We start from the raw sequence: 20,941 nt of genomic DNA on the forward strand, positions 1-20,941 counted from the left end.
TTAATTAAAATATGTTCTTGAATATTTTTATGGAACACAAATTTTAGTGATAAAACCTAGGAAGATCATTTTTTGAGAAGGGATCAATTAGCAAAATGTTAAATTAAAAAAAAAACAAACTGTCGGGCTTCCCTGGTGGTGCGGTGGTTGAAGGTCCACCTGCCGATGCAGGGGACACGGGTTCGTGCCCCGGTCCGGGAGGATCCCGCGTGCCGCGGAGCGGCTGTGCCCGTGAGCCATGGCCGCTGGGCCTGCGCGTCCGGAGCCTGTGCTCCGCAACGGGAGAGGCCACAACAGTGAGAGGCCCGCGTACCGCAAAAACAAACAAACAAAAAAAACCCCTCATACTTAAATCACTGTTCATTTTCATCTCTTGCAGAAAGTTACGTTTAGTTGATGTAGAAGAATTTCACAATTGCCAGGATGCATTAGAGCTGTCGACCTTTCAGAGTATTGTCATGAAACACATGGAATCTGCCAAAGAGACTCTACTTAAAATGTAAAGTTTTGAAGTTTCATGTATGAAAACATAAATTTAAAAATGTGATTGGTGGGCTACTGCAGTTTAACTGCTTTTAGAAAATCTCATTTTAAAAAGTTTGTAATCATTTCCATTTGAGAGTTAAATATGATATCTTTAACTGCCTTGCTCTGTGATGTCTATCCAGATGTTCTACACAGCATAGATTGTACAGAAACTAAAATGATTATAATTGATACTTTTTCTCAATGTCTGGTTTCTACCCTCTGCTCTGAGAGTAGGGGTGGATAACGTGGGGGAATGATCATCAACTAATCGTTCACCAGAGATTTATTTGAATCTACTGTTAATACATGCAAGGTAATGTGCCTGTTACATTTTGGTTTTGGATGGAGGATGCAGAAGAGTTTAAAGAATGCTTAGGTGGGGAAAATATATTCTTTAAAGGAGTTTATAGTCGTATTGGGAAGTTAGACTTAATTAAACATCATCTTGGATTGGCCCTTCAAATTGGGATAGCCACATGTGATAATTATCAATACTGGTGCCAGATAATACGTTCTGAAACAATACCTTAAAATTGTCTGTCATGGGCCATTAAGTTATTATAAATGGGACATTAATATTAGATCAAATTTAAGATAACAGAGGACATAAAACTCCAGCATGGCTTCATGATTTCCAAAAGGTACTTAGAAGTGTATCTTGACAGTTTAAGACTGAATCTTCCCTTTATATTTTTTCTTCTCTAATACGTTAGAATCAAATTCTTTGTCTGACATTACTTGAAAGAACTTTAGACTTCTATTTAGTATTAGTTCACATAAAAAAAAATAGAGGAGACGTGCAGAATGAAAGTGCATAATTAATTGCAGAGGAGAATATGACCCCATAAGGACAGAATAAGAGTAAATTATCTTGATCTACAACTTCAGGGTTCTACCCCAGGAATACATTCCCACTGCAAATTTTAGTAGCCTGGGTGTGTCAAAGTACAGAGTAGAGGATAAACCTTTATTGAATGATTTTGCTGAGAGATGTAGATGGATTAACTGTATCTCTCTCTTTTTTCTTTTTTTTGCGATATGCGGGCCTCTCACTGCTGTGGCCTCTCCCGTTGCGGAGCACAGGCTCCGGGCGTGCAGGCTCAACGGCCACGGCTCACGGGCCCAGCCGCCCCGCGGCATGTGGGATCTTCCCGGACCGGGGGATGAACCCATGTCCCCTGCATGGGCAGGCGGACTCTCAACCACTGCGCCACCAGGGAAGCCCTGATTAACTGTATCTCTTGATGCCTCCTGATTGATTCTAAGGGAAGAACCCTCTGACCATACTTTACATAGTGAGCCAGAATGCGTTTATCATGGCTAAAAAGGCAGAACATCAGCTCACCAAAGTGGAGAAACAATTAGCAAATGATTAATTATGACATCTATGCGAAAGCCAATGTCTTCTCTTAGTCCTTATCCTCCACTTCTACTCAGCAATTGCTGTGGTTTAATCACCACCGCCTTCTGTAAGTCTCTGTTCTGTGTCCCTGTGCCCATTTCTTTTTTGATCTCCTTTTCTGGCTCAACTTACTATCTTTTCTAAGAGTAGGGGCTCTCCAGGTGTTTGCTTTTGTTTTTCTTCTCTATATTCTCGACAGTTTCATGATTTCGTCTGTCTTAGCTGTCTCAATATGTTATGTTTTCTGAGCTCTGTGCCCTTATTATAAATTTTCTACTGTGTATCTCCAGTTGAATGCCACGTCAGCACCTGATTCTCAGCATTTCCATAACAGTACTCATTCTTTTTTCCAAGCCTGCCATTCTTCCTCCTCTGGACCATTCCCAGGCCAAGTTGAAAACTGTTCGACTTGTTCTGTCTCTTTGCTCATCATGTACATCCTCACCATCCCCATCCTGCCCCCAGCCATATTCAATGTATTGCTAACTGTTGTTCTCTTGTTGAGATATATTTCGCTTATCATAAAATTCACCACTTTAATGCGTATAATTCAATGGTTTATAATATATTCACAAGATTATACAACGGTCATCACTAATTCCATCACCCTTAAATGAAACCCTGTATCTGTTAGCAGTCACTCCCATTCCACCCTGACAAGCCCTTAGCAATCACTAATGTACTTCCTGTCCCTGTAGATTTCCCTTCTCTGGACAGTTCATCTAAGTGGAATGATACCATATTTATGTCTGACTTCGTTTTCAAGGTTCATCCATGTTATAGCATGTACCAATACTTTATTTCTTCTCATGGCCAAATAATAATCCATTGCAGAATATATTAATACCACATTTTGCTTATCTATTCATCAGTGTGGGTTGTTTCTAGTTTTTGGCTATTATGGATAATGCTTCCATCAGCATTTGTTTTGCGTAAACATTTGTTTTCAGTTCTCTTCGTTGTATACCTAGGAGTGGAATTGCTGGGTTATATGATGACTATATTTAACTTTTTGAGGAACTGCCATGATGTTTTCCAAAGGGTTTGTAAGATTTTACATCCCTAACAGCAATGTATTCCTACCATTCAATTTCTCTACATCCTTGTCTATTGTCCATTTATTTATCTTTTTGGATAAATATCCAAATCATTGCTCATTTTGTATTCAGTTATGTCTTTTTATTTTTGAGTTGTAAGAGTTCTTTATACAGTCATCCCTTAGTATCCATGGGGGATTGATTCCAAGAAACACCCCCTCCCCCGCAGCAGATACCAAAATCCATGGATGCTCAAGTCCCTTATATAATATGGCATAGTATTTGCATATAACCTACACATATCCTCCGAATTATCTCAGATTACTTATAATACTTAATACAATATAAATGCTATGTAAGTAGTTGTAAATACAGTATAAATGCTCTGTAAATAGTTTCTGGCACATGAAGAATTCAAGTTTTGCTTTCTGGAACTTTCTGGAATTTTTTCCTGATATTTTCAGTCTGTAGTTCGTTGAGTCCACGGATGTGGAACCCATGGATACAGAGGGCTGACTATATATTCTGTGTTGGTGCCCTTTATCAGGTTGAGGAATTTCCCTTTACTTTTTAGTTTCTTAATTGTTTTTATTATGAAATAATGTAGAGTTGCCAAATGCTTTTCCTGCGTCTATTGAGATGATAGTTTTTTCTATTACTCTGCTGATATGGTATATTACCATTGGTTTAATAAATTGAGGTAACCTTGCATTCCACTTGGTCATGGAGTATAATCCTTTTTATATGCTGCTAAATTCAGTTTGTATTTTGTTGAGGATTTTTGTGTCTATATTTATCAAGGGTATTGATCTATAGTTTTCTTCTTCTTGTGATATCTTTGTCTTGTTTCGGTATTATGATAATACTGTCCTCATGGAATTAGTTAGGAAGTATTCCTTTCTCTTTTTCTTTTTGGAAGGCTTTGTGAAGGATTGGTGTTAATTCTTCTTTAAACATTTAGTGTAGAACTCACCAGTGAAGCCACCTATTCCTGGATCCTGGCCTTTTAATTTTCTTAGAATTTTTTTGATAATTAATGTATTTACTTGTAATAAGTCTATTCATGTTTTCTGTTTCTTCTTGAGTCAGTTTTGGTAGGTTGTGTCTTTCTAGGAATTTGCTAGGTTATCGAATTTGTTGGCATAGAGTTGTTTATTATGTTCCCTTTATTTCTATAAGATCAATATTAATGTCTCCTTTTTTCATTTCTAATTTTAATAATTTGAGTCTTCACTCTTTTTTTCTTGGTCAGTCTAGCTATAGGTTTGTCAATTTTGCTGATCTTATCAAAGAACCAGCTTTTGGCTTTGCTGATTTTCTCTATTTTTCTATTCTTTTTTTTGTTTGTTTCCACTCAGATCTCTATTTCTTCCTTCTCCTTCTTTTGAATTTAGTATTCTCTCTTTTTCTGACTTCTAGTAAAGTTTAGACTATTGGATTAAGATCTTTTAAATATATTTTAATGTGTTTACAGGTCTAAAGTCTGACCACTACTCTTCTGTACCCCATGAATTTTGATATATGGTGTTTTCATTTTCATTCATCTCAAATTATTTTCTAATTTCCCTTTTTATTTTTTTAACTCATTGCCTGTTTAGGACTATGTTGTTTAATTTCTGCATATCTGTGAATTTCCACAGTGTCCTTCTGTTACTGATTTTCTAATTTTGTATGATTTTCATCATTTTATATTTACTGAGACTTCTTTTATGGACACCAAGTTTTCTTGATCCTCTCTCAGAGGCATCTTCCATGTGTACTCCTTTCTGTCAATTCCCACTGCTACTACCCTTGGCAGGCCCTTTTATCCTCCCATATAGCCTACAAACCACTGCCAGGTGAATCTTAAAACATCCCCTAGTTCAGTGCCTTGCGTTTGTTGACAAAATAAATCCACAATTCTTAACCTGCCTTTTAAGGTCTTCTGCAACCTGGACCTAACCTATCTTTTCTATTCTCAGTTCTGAAAAAGCTTTCACCTTGGGCCATGCCTGTAGAAATTGTCACGTTAAATTAAAAACGGCATGGCTTCTAAGATTAGCCTATAACCATACCTTATCATTGTTAAATATCTATCCAGTTGGTAAATCTGTAGACTCTTTGTTCTCCTTTTTAACCAATTGTTGGTTTTTAAAATAGTTACTCCTTGTTTGTTTCCATCTGTGAGATGGGAATTCTAGGAAAATTTGAAAGTTGCTCAGTTGCTCCCCACTTAAACTCTGTGACTCTTAGCATTGTCATCTTTGCAGACATAATTGTATTAGATTTAATCAGAGGTTAAGGGTATTAAAACAGAATAAGAACCTCTTGGATACTATTAGCAAAATTTTATGTTTTACACACATATTTATAAAAATTTTACACAGCAAAGCATCCATCAGCAAAATGTAAAGGCAGGCTACTGAATGCGAGAAAATGTTTGCGACTAATACACGTCTAATGAGTAGTTAATATCCAAAATATACAAAGAACTCATACAATGTGATAGCAAAAAACAATTAGATTAAAAATGGTCAGAAGATCTGAATAGACATTTTTCCAAAGAAGACATACAGATAAATAACAGGTACATGAAAAGATGCCCAACATCACTAATTATCAGGGGAATGCAAATCAAAACCACAGTGAGATATCACTTCACACTTGTTAGAATGACTATTATCAAAAAGACAAGAAGTAACAAGTGTTGGTGAGGAGGTGGGGAAAAGTGACTCTCGTGCACTGTTGCTGAAAATGTAAATTGGTGCAGCCACTGTGGACAACAGTATGGAAGTTCCTAAAAACTTTAAAAATAGAACTACCATATGGTCCAGCAAGTCCACTTCTGGGTGTTTACTTGAAGAAAAGGAAAACACTAATTTGAAAAGATATGTGCACCTCCATGTTCATTGGAGCATTATTTACAATAGCCAAAACATGGAAGCAACCTAAATGTTCATCGACTGATGAATGGATAAAGAAGATGTTGCAACAGCATGGATGGGCTGTGGAGATATTATGCTAAGTGAAATATGTCAGACAGAGAAAGACAAATACCATATGGTCTCACTTGTATGCAAAACCTAAAACAACAACAACAAAAACCAGGCTCATAGATGCAGAGGGCAGATTGGTGGTTGCTAAAGGGAGTAAGGGGTGGATGAAATGGTTGAAGAGGGTTAAAATGTACAAATTTACAGTTATAATATAACCCATGGAGATGTAGTACACAGCATGGTGCCTACAGTTAACAATACTGTGTTGTGTATTTAAAAGTTTCTAGGAGAGTAGATCTTAAAAGTTCTCATCCCAAGAAGATCAAAACTTTAATTATGGTGACCAGTGTTAACTAGGCTTATTGTGATCGTTTTGCAATACATACAAATATCCAGTCGTCATACTGTACACCCGAAACTGATATAATGTTATATCAGTTATACCTCAATAAAAAAAATTATGCCTCACGCTATTTACAGCACATAATGCAGCTCATTCCCGGAGAAGCCCCTCTGTGTCTTTCAGTGTCCAGACCAAATGACCCTTCTTCCATGAAATCTTTACTGTTGCCTCGTCAAAAGTGATCTGAATGCCTTCTGAATGCCTCTGACACTGTGTTCTCTTATTACTTTTTCCTTTTATAATATATATTTATGTGTGTGCATTTTCCCCTCCACTCACCTATAAGTACTTTGAGGACTGAGTAAAATTTAGTACCTCAAATGTACATAATAGGAAACCCTGTAAGTATTTTTGAGACAATGATTGAATAATTTTTTTCAATGTATTTTCTGTTCTTTGTCCTTTTTCCAGTCTTACAGCCCTGGACTTACTCCATCTCTTGCCCGGACTATTGGAGATTTCTCAATCCCTTTCATTAATCTGGCATTGCCCTTCTCTACTTAGTATTCGCTACTTGTCCTCCTTTGTCCTTTTACCTATTGCTTTAACAGTGATGCCCCACTGCAGGAGGGTCTGCTGTGTATTCACAGAGCTTGAGCCTGTCCCAGGTTCTTGTGTTTAGCTCCCAAGTTCTGCAAAAGTCCTCACAGACTTCCCTCCACGTATTTTTTCCTATTTTCTAGTGTATTCGCTCCATTATAGACTGAAATGATCAGATATATTAGCCCTACCTCTCCCACCTATTTTTCTTAGTATATTCTACTTCAGATCCTTTTGTCAGGGTCTTCCTCATTTCACTTTTATCTATTCTTCAGTGAAATTTGCCATCTTCACTATAGAACCCTTCTCTATTACTTAAATAGAAAATTATGTCTCTCTTCTTTGATTTCAAAGCTGTTTTTCTGCCATGACACATTGCCTTCATTATTATGAGAGAGAAGGGATCATGTCATATCTTTTCATATCTCCCATGACACTGTCCCTAGCACACAGTAGGCACTAAACATGTATTTGTTAAAGTGATGAATACATACATTTAAAATTTGATCTCTCTTGGAGCATTCAGGCAACTCCTGAACTTATATTGACTCCTTGTTTTTAAAAATTTATTATCTCTTATGAAAGGTACAAATATTCCTTAATTTTAGTGTTGGACAGTGGTTTTGTAAACTGAAAACTTCACTTGTTATCATCATAACGTATCTGTATATGAATTTCACTGTTTTCCTTTTATTACAAGGATACATATACATTTGAAACTTGTTTTAAATCGGTCACTCTTTCAGGATTTCTCATTAAGGAGGATAAAAAAATACTTGATTTTGTTGTTTTGTGTCTTGTTTTCAACTATCATTGTGAAATAGATAGAACAGCATAAATTACTAGGTGGGCTGAGCCAAATAAGCCCTCCCTTGATTTAATGTTATTCACATTTTAGCTTTAAACTGACAAATCCATTCCCTGAAGAGCAATTTCAGAGTTTGGGGAGGAGTATCTTGTAACATCCAATAAAGTTAATTGTCATATTATTCAAAAAGTGCAGGAATCATGGTTCCAGGAGTTCGATTTACCTTTTTATCACAGCATCATGTCGTTGAGCGATTTTCCATTGGCTATGATTAAAATTTCTTTTCCCAGGAGGAGTGAAATATGCTAGCGCTTATATTTCAGAGAGTGGATAATGTGACTTGGCAATATACCTCTCTATAAAGACCTTTAGATGTTCAGAAGTTACTGTTAATGCTTAATGTAAGAGGAGTAATTCATTGAAAATATTAACTTTTAAAAGTCTTTTGTTCTTTGAAGGTGGTTTCCAGAAGTGCAGAATATTTATTACCAAGGTAATAAAAAAAAGCTATTGCCAACCGGTGACAGCAGTGCCAAGTTGGAATCTTTTTTCAACTGTGCTGCTACACTTATGACTTTACAGCTGCAGGACCTCGCTTTGGTTTCCATGCAAGATTTCACGGACTTAATTGCACAACCCCCCGTAAGTAAGGTTCAGTTACACCAATATTCATTTACCAATTTATTTATTTTCAATTCTTTCAGAGTGGATAATTATAAAATAACCTTTACCAGTGGAAGAGCAGAAAGTATATCTTTAGACCTATTACACTTACGTGTTTTTTAAAATAGACTTAATGTCAACCTGCATATGTAGGATATATTATTATCATCACATTGGTGAGGTTAGCGGAAATAAGTAACAATTCCCATAATTGGGAAATTGGGGTCATGAGGGTTGGGGAAGATTTCTCCAAAGAACTCTTTTCTTTCTGAAAGAAGGTCCTGTTACAGGGTGAGTGGAGTCTGGGACTTTGAATGTTCTCCTCTTGGGCTCCTTCTTTCATGATTCTAGAGCCCCACTGCTGTGCACATCTTCCTTTTTCTGGAGTCTTGACCCTATAGTTGATCTGTAGGCTCAGTGGATACTAGATACCACCAAGTCTCGCTGGGAATTGCTCTTGCCCTTTTTGGTACAGTTCCTCTTTGGCTTTACTGTCTAGGACATAAGAAGAAGGGTGAGTTCTCATGTGTCCTAATTGGGACCAGTACACTCCTTAGTCATCACAATTCATATGCATATATATATATGTATACTTTATTATATATATATAACTTCTTCGTTGCAGGATTCTGTTAGAGCTTTTGAACATCCAGGTTTTGTCATGAGGCTGATTCTTGATAACGACACCATTAAGTTTGAACCTGATTTCAATGACTATATAGACATCCTTCTAAATGTTTATGATGTCATGATCAAGGCTGTCAGTTTCGTGCCGAGAGTTGAGGCAAAATTGTATTCCAAGTCGGTAAGTAATAAGGATATTCTGATTGCTTCAATTTGCATGATGGTATTTGCTTCAAATAACTTCTTTTAGTATAGACAGGTGTCCTCTGCTTTGCAGAATACAAATGACCTAGTAACATTGGCTTATAAGGCAGTTCTGTTTTAAAAACATACTATTTTCCCATTAGCTTCTCTTAAATACTGGTTTCTTAGACCAGTCTTCTATTGAACTCAGCTGAAAACTCTCTGAGGGGGAAGAATTAAAAGTTGTGATCTGGTTTGAAGCCATCAATGAGCATTTGCGGTAGCATTCACAGCATGCTGTTGAGTGCTGGTACACTTTTCCAGCTCTGTAAAATTCTCCTCCAGTTAGCTAGCTTCCTGATACACCTTCTTTCAGGAATAGTCATGTCTCCTTACTTGCAAATCATAGATCCTACTTCCCTTTTCTCTCTGGCCAAATATTTAGCAAAGTTCTGCTGAACTACGATATTTCAACAGTAGTTATTGCAGTCTAGTATATGAAATGAGCATGTCTGAAAATTCCTTAACTTAAAAGCCTTTCAAGTTTTTTAAGCCCAAACAGTAGCTTTCTTCTTCCTTTTTCATTTTTTAAATAGTGTACGAATATTTCATACATACAAAAGAGTACAGGAGGCTAGTGTTTAAAGTTTTAAGCAGTAATAGAGTTAACACCTTCATACCTTCCATCTAACTTAAACAATGACTATTACCTTTAAGCTCTACCTCCCAGTTGGTCTTCCCTGTTCATATCCCTATCCTTCTACCTTCTAGCAAAGGAATCACTATCTTGTACTTTGTAGTTATTTTTTAAATTAATTTTTATTGGAGTACAGTTGATTTACAATGTTGTGTTAATTTCCGCTGTACAGCAAAGTGAATCAGTTATACATATACATATATCGAGTCATTTTTAGATTCTGTTCCCATATAGGTCATTACAGAGTATTCAGTGGAGTTCCCTGTGCTATACAGTAGTTTCTTATTAGTTATCTATTTTATGTATAGTAGTGTGTATATGTCAATCCCAATCTCCCAGTTTATTGCCCTTCCCTTCCCCCTTCATAACCATAAGTTTGTTTTCTGCATCTGTGACTCTATTTCTATTTTGTAGATTGGTTCATTTGTACCATTTTTTTAGATACCACAAATAAGCGATATCGTATGACACCTGTCTTTCTCTGTCTGACTTTACTCAGTATGACAATCTCTAGGTCCATCCATGCAGCTGCAAATGGCATTATTTTGTTCTTTTTTATGGCTGAGTAATATTCCATTGTATATATATATACCACATCTTCTTTATCCATTCCTCTATCTGTGGACATTTAGGTTGCTTCCATGTTCTGGCTATTGTAAACAGTGCTGCAGTGACCATTGGGCATTTTGTAGTTATTTTTCTGAATTCTTAAACATAAACTTACTACATGTCTGTATATTTGTAAACAATTTCTCTTTAGTTTTTCTATGTCTTTGTATAGATGGAGTCATCTTATAAATAGTCCATGACTTGTTTTATTTTACTTAACACTGTGATTGTGACATTATTCACGTTGAGAATATGCTTCATAGAGCTTCTAGTTTTTTTATCATTTTATTTTTATTTTCTCGGAATCCATTAACTTTCCTTTTTTTCATCTAGGCCTGGTCTTTTTTTTTTTTCTCTTTTTTTTTTTGCGGTACGTGAGCCTCTCACTGTTGTGGCCTCTCCCGTTGCGGAGCACAGGCTCCGGGCGCGCAGGCTCAGCGGCCATGGCTCACAGGCCCAGCTGCTCTGCAGCATGTGGAATCTTCCCGGACCGGGGCACGAACCTGTGTCCCCTGCGTCGGCAGGCAGACTCTCAACCACTGCTCCACCAGGGAAGCCCAGCCTGGTCACTTTTGGTAGTCTCTTGTACTTAGTCATGTATTCATTACTCTTCTCTGTTTGCTGACCTGACTCCTGCTCCTGGTGGTTTATTTCTGTGGATTTTTTTTTTTTTTTTTTTTTTTTTTTTGCGGTGCGTAGGCCTCTCACTGCCACGGCCAACCACTGCGCCACCAGGGAAGCCCCTGTTTTTTCTTTATTATTATGGGCTTATACACATAAGAACTTTATGCAGGGAAGTCTTTGAGGCCTTGATTCAGGTTGGTTCCTCTGGATTTTGCATATTCTCTTAACATGTGCTCTGGAGGCCCCTGCAAACCCAGGACCCTTTTTTATTCTTAATGATTTTTTTTTTAAGGGAACTTTATTTTTATTTATTTATTTATTTATTTGGCTGCATTGGGTCTTTGTAACTGTGCGTGGGCTTTCTTTAGTTGCAGTGAGCAGGGGCTACTCTTCGTTGCGGTGAGTGGGCTTCTCATTGTGGTGTCTTCTCTTGCGGAGCACAGGCTCTAGGCATGCGGGCTTCAGTAGTTGTGGCTCGCATGCTCAGTAGTTGTGGCTCGTGGGCTCTAGAGTGCAGGCTCAGTAGTTGTGGCTCACAGGCTTAGTTGCTCTGCAGCATGTGGGATCTTCCCGGACCAGGGCTTGAACCCGTGTCCCCTGTATTGGCAGGCGGATTCTTAACCACTGTGCCACCAGGGAAGCCCCCAGGACCCTTTTAAACAAAATTCTTGCCTGAGGATTTTGTGGATGACACTGGCAGTGTGAGTGTTTACCCAAATGTGTAAGAGAACAGGCTTGTGGTTCCAAATTCTTAAGACGACCATCCTTTCTTTTCTCCACTGAAAAACAAGGCCAAAACAAGACATTTTCCTTTCTTGCCCCCTCATTTAAAGGTTCTGTCAGCTTTCAGCATTCTGAAGTTTTGTGTCCTCAGAACCCTCATTGTGAAGCTGTGTCACTTTTCATTGTTCCTGGCTTTATGTAGGGGTATCAGTTGACTTCCCACCTTACTCAGGCTTCAGGCTTTGTTTCCTGACAACCATTCTCTCACCCATGCCACCCAGCCCCACACATGTGCCCATCCTGCTGGAGACTCATTAAGGCAAAGCTTAGGCCACCAGGGATCAGCAGAGTCCCCAGGGCAGCTGCTCACGTCCACATATAGTTACCTCCCGATTCATGTATTATCTCATGTTTGGCCCCTTAGCTTTTCCTTATTATTTTACTGCCTTAACCATGCATTATAAAAGTTGTATTTGACATTTTCCGCAGCATATTTATGTGTTTTGAACTAGTTCGTTGTTTTCAAACAGGGTATCTATTCCTCATATTACCATAAATAGAAGTCTCCCAAGAAACTTACTGTTTACTTTGTTTTTTTGTTTAATTCCAGTTCACCTATTGCATCCTTTTGTATTCTGTTCATACCCTGCCTTCCTCAAGAATGACTAGATGTAGCTTATGAAACAGACAGATATAACAAGTTAATAAGAGTTACTAGATAAAGTTTGAAGTGGAAAAAAAGTATTATAATCATCTGAATGAAGACAGTTGCTATGATTTTATGCTTATAAAATATGGCTCTAAGCTTCCTGGTTTCTACAGTAAAGAGGAAAATATAACAAGTTTTAGACTGCTCAGGTATTTTTTCTGGTATCAAATTTTGAGAGATAGGTCTTACCTGGGGCATTATACGTGGGGTAATGATTCTAAAACCCTATGTACCAGCATCATGTGGTGACTTTTAAAAATACAAATCCAGGGCTTCCCTGGTGGCGCAGTGGTTGAGGGTCCGCCTGCCGATGCAGGGGACACGGGTTCGCGCCGTGGTCCGGGAGGATCCGACATGCCGCGGAGCGACTGGGCCAGTGAGCCATGGCCGCTGAGCCTGCGCGTCCGGAGCCTGTGCTCCGCCGCAACGGGAGAGGCCACAACAGTGAGAGGCCCGCATAACGCAAAAAAAAAAAACAAAAAAACCAGGAGTCCCCACCACCCCCATTCCCTGCACCTAGAGATGTAGATTTACAATGGCAGTCTGTACTCAGAAGTAGGTATACTGGTAAAATATCCCTAGATGATTCTGGCAATCCCTCAAGTTTGGGAAACAAGTGATACAGAGGGTACTTGAATATTAATGAGCTTCACATTAGATCCAACAATTTCACATTGCGGTACGTAATATATATTGCTTTATCCTAAAGTTCTTTTTCAAAAAAGATGACACCAAGCATCTGCTGTGCCCTGGGGGTGAGGTAGTGGTGATGATGGTGGGATTCACTAATGTAGTCATGAAGCATCTAGTTCTGAAAAAGTGTGATTTCCTGAAATGTCCACTAGGGGGCATAGCGGACAAATGCATCCTGGATACCTGAACAAATTACCCAGTTCTCTAAGGAATCCTTTCATATTCTCAATTTGAAAGCTGTAGAATATTCACTACTGGCAATGATTTTTGTTTGTTACAGTTAAAAATCCCTTTTTCTGGACAACAGATAGAGACTATATATATATATATTTTTTTTTTTTTAAGTGTAACTTGGTTCAAGATAATAAACCATATATGCACATTTACTTGTCCTCTTATTCAAAAAGAGAAGAAGACAAGTTGTTGAGATTTGTTTGCTTATTTAAAATTGTTGTCTGATACATTCTTGCCCACATTATTCTAATGGTGGTAGCAGAATGCAAATTTTGCAACTAGGGATTGTAGTCTGTTCTAATTGCTGTTCACACTGACCTCTGAAAGCTCAGAGGTCAGTGAATGAGTAAGCAATCCTTTGCTCTACATACATTACTCCTCAAGGTGAAAAAGGGCTGTGACTGTGATCAAAGACTGTGATCATATGACATTGAGCTGACTTATTTTTTTAAAATAATATATGATGCAAGTGCTACCTTTTAAGCTAGCATATACAGTTGTACAAATAAAACATGGATTTTGCTGTTTTGATATTCCAACTCTTATTCTGTGTATGTTCTCAAGTGACTGCTCTTTCCTCCATACAGAAAAACAAAACACTCCTAGGTAGCCTCTAAGAAAAACAAAACATATGAAACCTAGATATTTAAAATACTGCTGTGATTAGACTCTCTACAGATATAGATTAGAAAATCCAAGGGACTTGTGAATAAATAAAAAAGACAATATGGTAAGATGGGCATTTTTACAAAGCTGAAAGATATAGTTACCTTAATTTAAAGTATTTTAAATAACTCATATTGTTTTTATTCCTTTGTTTAGGAAAGTAAGTCTAAACCAACAACTTTGAAGCCGATAATTCTGAAGGAAGTTGTTGAAGCTCACAAAGAAAAGATTAAGGAGGTGGTTATATGTGAGAGCATGGCACTGAATGAGCACCTCAGACTCTATGACAAGTATGATTTTTTAATTACCAAAAAAGCTGAGCAAGATGCCGATGCTTTCCTCGCAGAAAATCATAATTATGAGAAAATAATACAAGAAATTCACAGGTACCAAAACCTCATAGAGGATATACAGTACACATCTAGAAAGGTAAATGACCCATTTTGTACAACTGTTCTTTGTACCTAGTGATCTTTTCCCAGTTTTATTAGGATGTATTTCTAGACCATACAGTGAAAGAATTAGACCGTTATCATTAACAGAAAACTGTTTGTTGGGCCTTTTTATGTGCCACGCATTGTGGTAAGCCCTGGCTATGCAAAGGTAGACAAAACACATAGTTCTTATGCTCATAGAGTTGAAGGTGTACCCTATAAGCCTGACTTTTTTTGTGTGTGTGGTACGCGGGCCTCTCACTGTTGTGGCCTCTCCCATTGCAGAGCACAGGCTCGGGACGCGCAGGCTCAGCGGCCATGGCTCACGGGCCCAGCCACTCCGCGGCATGTGGGATCTTCCCAGACCGGGGCACAAACCCGCGTCCCCTGCATTGGCAGGCGGACTCTCAACCACTGCGCCACCAGGGAAGCCCTATAAGCCTGACTTTTAAGTAATTTATTTTAACTTGGCCCCTCAAAAATATCAAGAACTATTTTTTTTTTTTTTTTTTGCTTTGGTGTTTACAAATCCTTTGGAAAATATGGTAATTATACCAAAATGTGGTTACTTCTGTTTAGTAGGAGACTGGTAATTAAACATTTTCTTCTTTTGTCCTTTTTTATATTTTCCAAAATTACCACCATGACCATGCATTACTTTTTTGTACAGAGAAAGTATAACATTTAAATCCCACTATCTATGTAGCAATAACTCAATTCTCCAAAGTTTTTATATCAGTTGTTGTCCTGAAATAGAATTGGCTTCCACGATACAGTGTTCAAGGAGATTCACCCAGAAGATAGTGGTAAAATATAAAAGAGTATTTGCAAAACCCTGCCTGCATCATATTAAAAAAAAAAAAAAACAAAAAACTCAGTTGTATTAGATCACACACACACAAATCAATATTATGGAAAAAGGCAAAATCGTGGGAATCATTTATGTCACTTCATGTTTATTAAACTTTTAATACCTAACATTGCAGGCTATTCGTTTAGGAATGTTTGAAATGCGCTGTGAGGAATTAATCAGAGCTTTGGTGAAGCGAGCAGATATTATTTGTGGAAAACTTATAGCTAAAATGTTCAGAGACCATCAGGAAGTAAATACAAGGTATTTATTCAATATTATATTTTTATTTTGGGGGGTGGAGGAATTAAATTGAATCAACTGTCACTCAACTAAAGTAATGGATTAGAGCAGTGTCATAAATGACAGAAAAGAAAAGATAAAGCCAAACTTATTTCAACTTGGCTCTAAGTGTTATTTTTAGTATTTTTTCACCATGAATGTGCCTTCCCAGTTGTCTGAATTAGTGTGGTATTAAAATGTGTTTGCATTTCTTTTGTACAAGTCAGGTGGACATTATCTAACTTCAGATTTTTAAGTTTGTGTAATCAATACACAAAGTGAGTTTTCACAGTGGATATACACAGTAGTTGTCAAGGATCTCAAATTTGGAACATCATTTTACTGTAATTACCCTTCAAGGCCATGGTAACACATTACCTTAACTACAAACTCATTTGTTGTCCAGTCTGGAGATTTTTAGGAAAACTGACTCATGTTAAGTAAACTTACAGAATGCTAATGTGTGAAGCAGAATACCTGTTTAAGACAAGAAGTGTAGTTAGTTTTCTAGCACTGGTGACAGTGTGGCTCCAGAAACCTCTTTCCTGCTATCAGTTACATGGAATAAAACCCCCAAATAATCAGAATTTTTAATAATTATAGTGTTAGAGAAAAAGCATTAAAAAGATATTTCTTTTAGCCTGTAAGAAGCCTGGAGGGAGCTTCATTTACCTACCATATGTCAGGTACAACACTAGAGACTTAGACTGAATATGAAAAAAATTCCTGAAGGAAGTTACATTGTAGAAGGGGAAATAGGCATCCAATTCAGTAAATTACAACAGGGTGCCACAAGTTCTGTCCTGAACCACAGAAGTAGAACAGTAGAGAAGGAAGTGATTAATTTCCTTTCAGGTTGAGGTTTGGATGAGGGGAAAATCAGGGAAGTCTGCAAAGAGGAAGTGATCTAGGAATTCATTTTGAAGGATGAGTAGGAGTCCGCCAGGTGAATGATGTGGGTGAAAGAATTCCAGTTAGAGGAAATAATATGTAGAAGGGAGTGAGGTATGAAAATGGCATGGTGTATTCCAAGAACAAGGAGTGGGTTGTGTTGCTCTCACAGATACTGTGAGGGGGGAGGCTGAAGAGGGAGGCACCACGTGGAAAAGGGCTAGGACTCGGGCGGCTTATCTGAGAAACAGAACAGTATATTCAGCTTAAAGTACCTTTTCCTCTAAAAGTACTGGAAGAATAGTGAAAATGTCTTTTACTTACAGCATTTCATGCTGAGTGAAATATTTGCTTTAATTTCATAACTATTTCCCTGCCTCTTAGCTGCCCCCAGAGCTCATGTCAGTTCTACTTTTTCCCCTTTTCTCTTAATTACGCCTCTCACCAGACTCACTGGCTGTATAGAGAATATACCAGGACTATTATAGGAACCACTAGATACAAATGCCCTCAACTCCTTGCCCTTACATGTCTCATCTCACCTCTCCACAAACCCCTCCCTATCTGTCTCCCCACATTCTCAGAGGTCAAGAGTCTGTCAGCCACTCACTGTTCTCGTCGCTACCTATGAGCTCAGCCCCCTTGCCTCCCATCCCTCTGGACCTGGCTCTACTGGTTGTCCCCTCTGTGTCTCATTTTAAATCTCCCCTTCACTGTGGATTCTGCCTCTGAAATTTACAAACACGGTCAAAACCCTCTTCCGTCCTCCAACCCTCCACTTCAACCCAACGTCATCACCATCCATTCCCTCTCCTTCACCTCACAGCCAATCTTCTTGAAGAAGTTTCCGCAGATGTTATCTGAACTTCCTTAGCTCTCACTACTCTTTTTTTAAAATCCCATAGTAAGTTCATTGTTTATATTGCCCACAACCTAAATCAGTAGGAAGTATTTGCATATTACCAGAAGCTTCTGAGCACACAGGCCCATTTTAACCAAGCCTTCCAAGTAGACCACCTTTTGGTGCCATCTCAACTAAATCTCTGGTAGAGCCCTTAAAACTCTAGGTTGGAAATGATTGTTCATTGTCTTGCTGTCCATACTGGATTGTGAACTGCTTGAGAACCATTATTGCATCTTACCTCCGTCACTTATTACTGTAGTTGGGAATGTAATAGATGATCATTAAATGTGTATTGAATGAATGAGTAAATGAGCACAACTTTGCTTTTAATTAATTAGATGTCATATAGATAAGGTAATCTGACTGTATTTTTCATGTAATAGAACATTAAAATAGTACACAGGAATATATTTAGGAATACAGTTTAATTATAGAAGATGGGTTTTGTCTGGTGTTTCAGATTATGTGAGGAATTTGAGAAGATATCTGAAAAAGCTCTTAGCACTCCTCCAAATACAGCAGAACTGATGGAAATGAAGGTATTGTTTATAAGCTCTGTATAGTCATGTGTGTGTAAGTAAATTGTTTTTCTTTTTTCCCCCAGCTTTTATAATTATTGACATGATAATACAATAACAAATCGCTCCAAAAGTTAAAACAGAGGCTTAAGATACTAAGTTACACACACACACACACACACACACACACACACACACACACAGCTCATGAGTGTGAAGTTTGGTGATTCAGGCTGGACACTCCTGGATGGTTCTTCTGGACTCAATCATCATATCAGCTACTTCTCAGCTGGGTTGACTAGTGTAATGATCTTCAGCAGCTTGACTCTGCTCCGCTTGTCTCTCAGACTTCAACAGGCTTACCTGGGCATGTTTTCATGGTAAGGTAGAGGCACAAAAGCAAACCCAATTGTACAAATGCTTTTCAAGTTTCTGCTTGTGTCACATTAGCGAATAGCCTGTTGACCAAAATGGCCACAGAGCCAGTGAGAGGACACTACAAGGACAGACAGTGGGAGAGGTAAAGTATTGGAGTTATGAATGCAATCGTCTACAAGAATCTTTTTGAGAGCACTGTTAATTAATTGTTACCATGCCAACAGGCATAACCAGGACTGTCTTGAGCAACCTGAGATATGCAGTCGTCCTTCATTTTTTTAATCAACAAATATTTAATCCTTAAGTAATATTTTGTTTTTGATAGGCTTTTATTATATATTAAACATTTCTGTGGTAGTTTGCTGAAAAGTGTTTTGAGCATAGGACTTATGGTACTAAAAATATTAGAGAAGTCTTGCATCATTTTAAGTCTACCTGATGGTAATGAAATAATATAAAACACCTGGTTAATCATCCTTTTATTTTGTTCCTTTTCCATTCTTATAACATTACACTTTTACAGGATCTTCCTTTTCCTTTTCTAACAATCTGAAGATCCAAAATAGAACCCTTGTGTTCCTAGATTTTAAAATATTTAAGCAAACCCAGCAAAACATGTTAAATCATTCAAAACTTTGTATAGGTAGGAAATTACAAAAGGTGTTCAAATGATTACGTACATTAAATTATTCACTTAAAGAAAAATTTGTGAAAATCACTAGAACCAAATTTTACATATCAGCCTCTAAAGGGTTCTATTTCCTTTAAAGTATTTGTACTTGGATTGGAGTTCTTAACATGTGAATTTACGTGTATGTGTGTGTATCAAATACAAACAACCCTATGATATCCTTTTTAGAGTTTTTTATATTTTACATGAGTTATTATAGAACATCAAGTGATACTTTGATTATGGATGATTTGAAAGGTAGCTGGAGAGTTCCATAGCTGGAAATTCCTTTGAAAAAAATGAATACTGAGTATGAAGAGTGTTATTTATTTATCCTCTTAACCATCTCTGGAAATATTTAGGAATTTGGAGTTATTTAGTGTGAATTTCTATTGTTCATAGAAACATTTCACAGAATTGGCGAATAGGATTCATTACCTAATATTTAAAATATTTCTGTATCTTGAAAAAGTTTATTCTTGTAAGGGCATAACCATCTTCTCAGTTTATTCAATACAGACATCAGTCATTTTTTATCAATAAGAGGAAATAAAAATGCAGTTGTTTGACTACATAAAAAGCTGATTAACCAAATTACAAAAATGTATTTTCACTTAGATCACTGTTTGGATTTGCAACAGAAAAACATTTATTCTAATTAGAATGACATATCAATGAAAGCTTTTAAGGCAATGTCCTTTTTTTCTTTTTAATTACAAAAGTGAAAATTTAAACAATATGGAACTGTACAATGTAAAAGTTCCTCTTTTTCCATAATTCCTATTTTTGGGGTAATGGTTCTTTCCAAACATATGTATATATATGGCACTAGGGAGAGTGATGAAAAGGGAGAGCCAGAGAGAGGTGGTTATTAGAGATTTAAAAGAACTTTAAAAGCATTAAGAAAAGAAGCATTTACTTCATAGACAGGGAGGTGTGGGGTATAACAGGGAAGGTAAACACAGGTAGGTACAAGTAATTGCCAGTTTTCTCATTTTTCAGTGGGATAGCAGGTTTCTTTCAGAATTTATATTATTAAGCTATATGCATAAATTAATATGTTTCAAAAGAGGTTTGAGAGAGCTACATGTATATATGTACATACACATGGGCACCTCCATGTGCATGTGTACACACACACATACACACACACCTATATATTCACCCACTCACACACACACAGAGCTTTGTCTTTGCCAGAATAGAATCATTACTCCTGCAAATTATTTTATTCACTTAACAGTATACCTTCTCTGTACTTCTACTAAGTAAATAGGGCTCTTACTTTCTTCCAAAATCAATAGCCAATTACTTCAGTACAATTTATTAAATGATCTGTCATTTCACTCCTGATTTGAAATGCCTCTCTTTCAACACTAAATTTCCATTTGTACTTGGATCTATTTCTAAACTCTGTTCTGTTCCATTCTCTACTCCTGAGCCAGAACAGGAACTGTTTAAATTCTTGCATCTGTATAGTATATTTTGCTATTTAGCTGGGCTAGTCTCGATCGTTTTCCTTTTTCATGATTATCTTTGCCTACTCTTGAGTACTTTCAGAGACTTTCAAAATTATGTCAAATTTAGTTTTCTTTAAATGCCATTGCAATTTCGATTGAAATTGCACTGACTTTCTAGCCTGGTGGGAGGAGAATTTACATCTTATAATATTATGTTTTAACGTGGGTTTCCATATTTATTTGGTACTTTTAAAATGTCCTTCAATAAAGTACTGTAGTCTTCCTCATAGATTTAGCACGTTCCTTGTTAAATTTGTCTACAGTTATGTTTTAGTTTTATAACTAAGGAAAGTGTTGCAGCACTGGTGTCTGTTGCAAGTTTGCAATTTTACATTTGTCATGGTGGCTATTTGACTAACTGTCCCCTCCACTAAAC

At 37.3% G+C, this 20,941-nt stretch overlaps 1 protein-coding gene across 1 annotated transcript in view; it reads left to right on the forward strand.

Annotated features, from left to right (window-relative positions):
- Positions 1 to 20,941, forward strand: part of DNAH7 (dynein axonemal heavy chain 7) — a 253,806-nt gene that overhangs the window by 42,534 nt on the left and 190,331 nt on the right. The window contains exons 10-15 of the mRNA XM_007447818.1: positions 380 to 499; positions 8,152 to 8,335; positions 8,982 to 9,161; positions 14,275 to 14,547; positions 15,539 to 15,666; positions 17,940 to 18,018. Coding sequence (XP_007447880.1) covers positions 380 to 499; positions 8,152 to 8,335; positions 8,982 to 9,161; positions 14,275 to 14,547; positions 15,539 to 15,666; positions 17,940 to 18,018 — 964 coding nt within the window. The remainder of the gene's footprint in view (positions 1 to 379; positions 500 to 8,151; positions 8,336 to 8,981; positions 9,162 to 14,274; positions 14,548 to 15,538; positions 15,667 to 17,939; positions 18,019 to 20,941) is intronic.

The sequence above is a fragment of the Lipotes vexillifer genome, unplaced genomic scaffold (genome assembly GCF_000442215.2).
Source record: "Lipotes vexillifer unplaced genomic scaffold, Lipotes_vexillifer_v1.1 scaffold555, whole genome shotgun sequence".
NCBI lineage: Eukaryota > Metazoa > Chordata > Mammalia > Artiodactyla > Lipotidae > Lipotes > Lipotes vexillifer.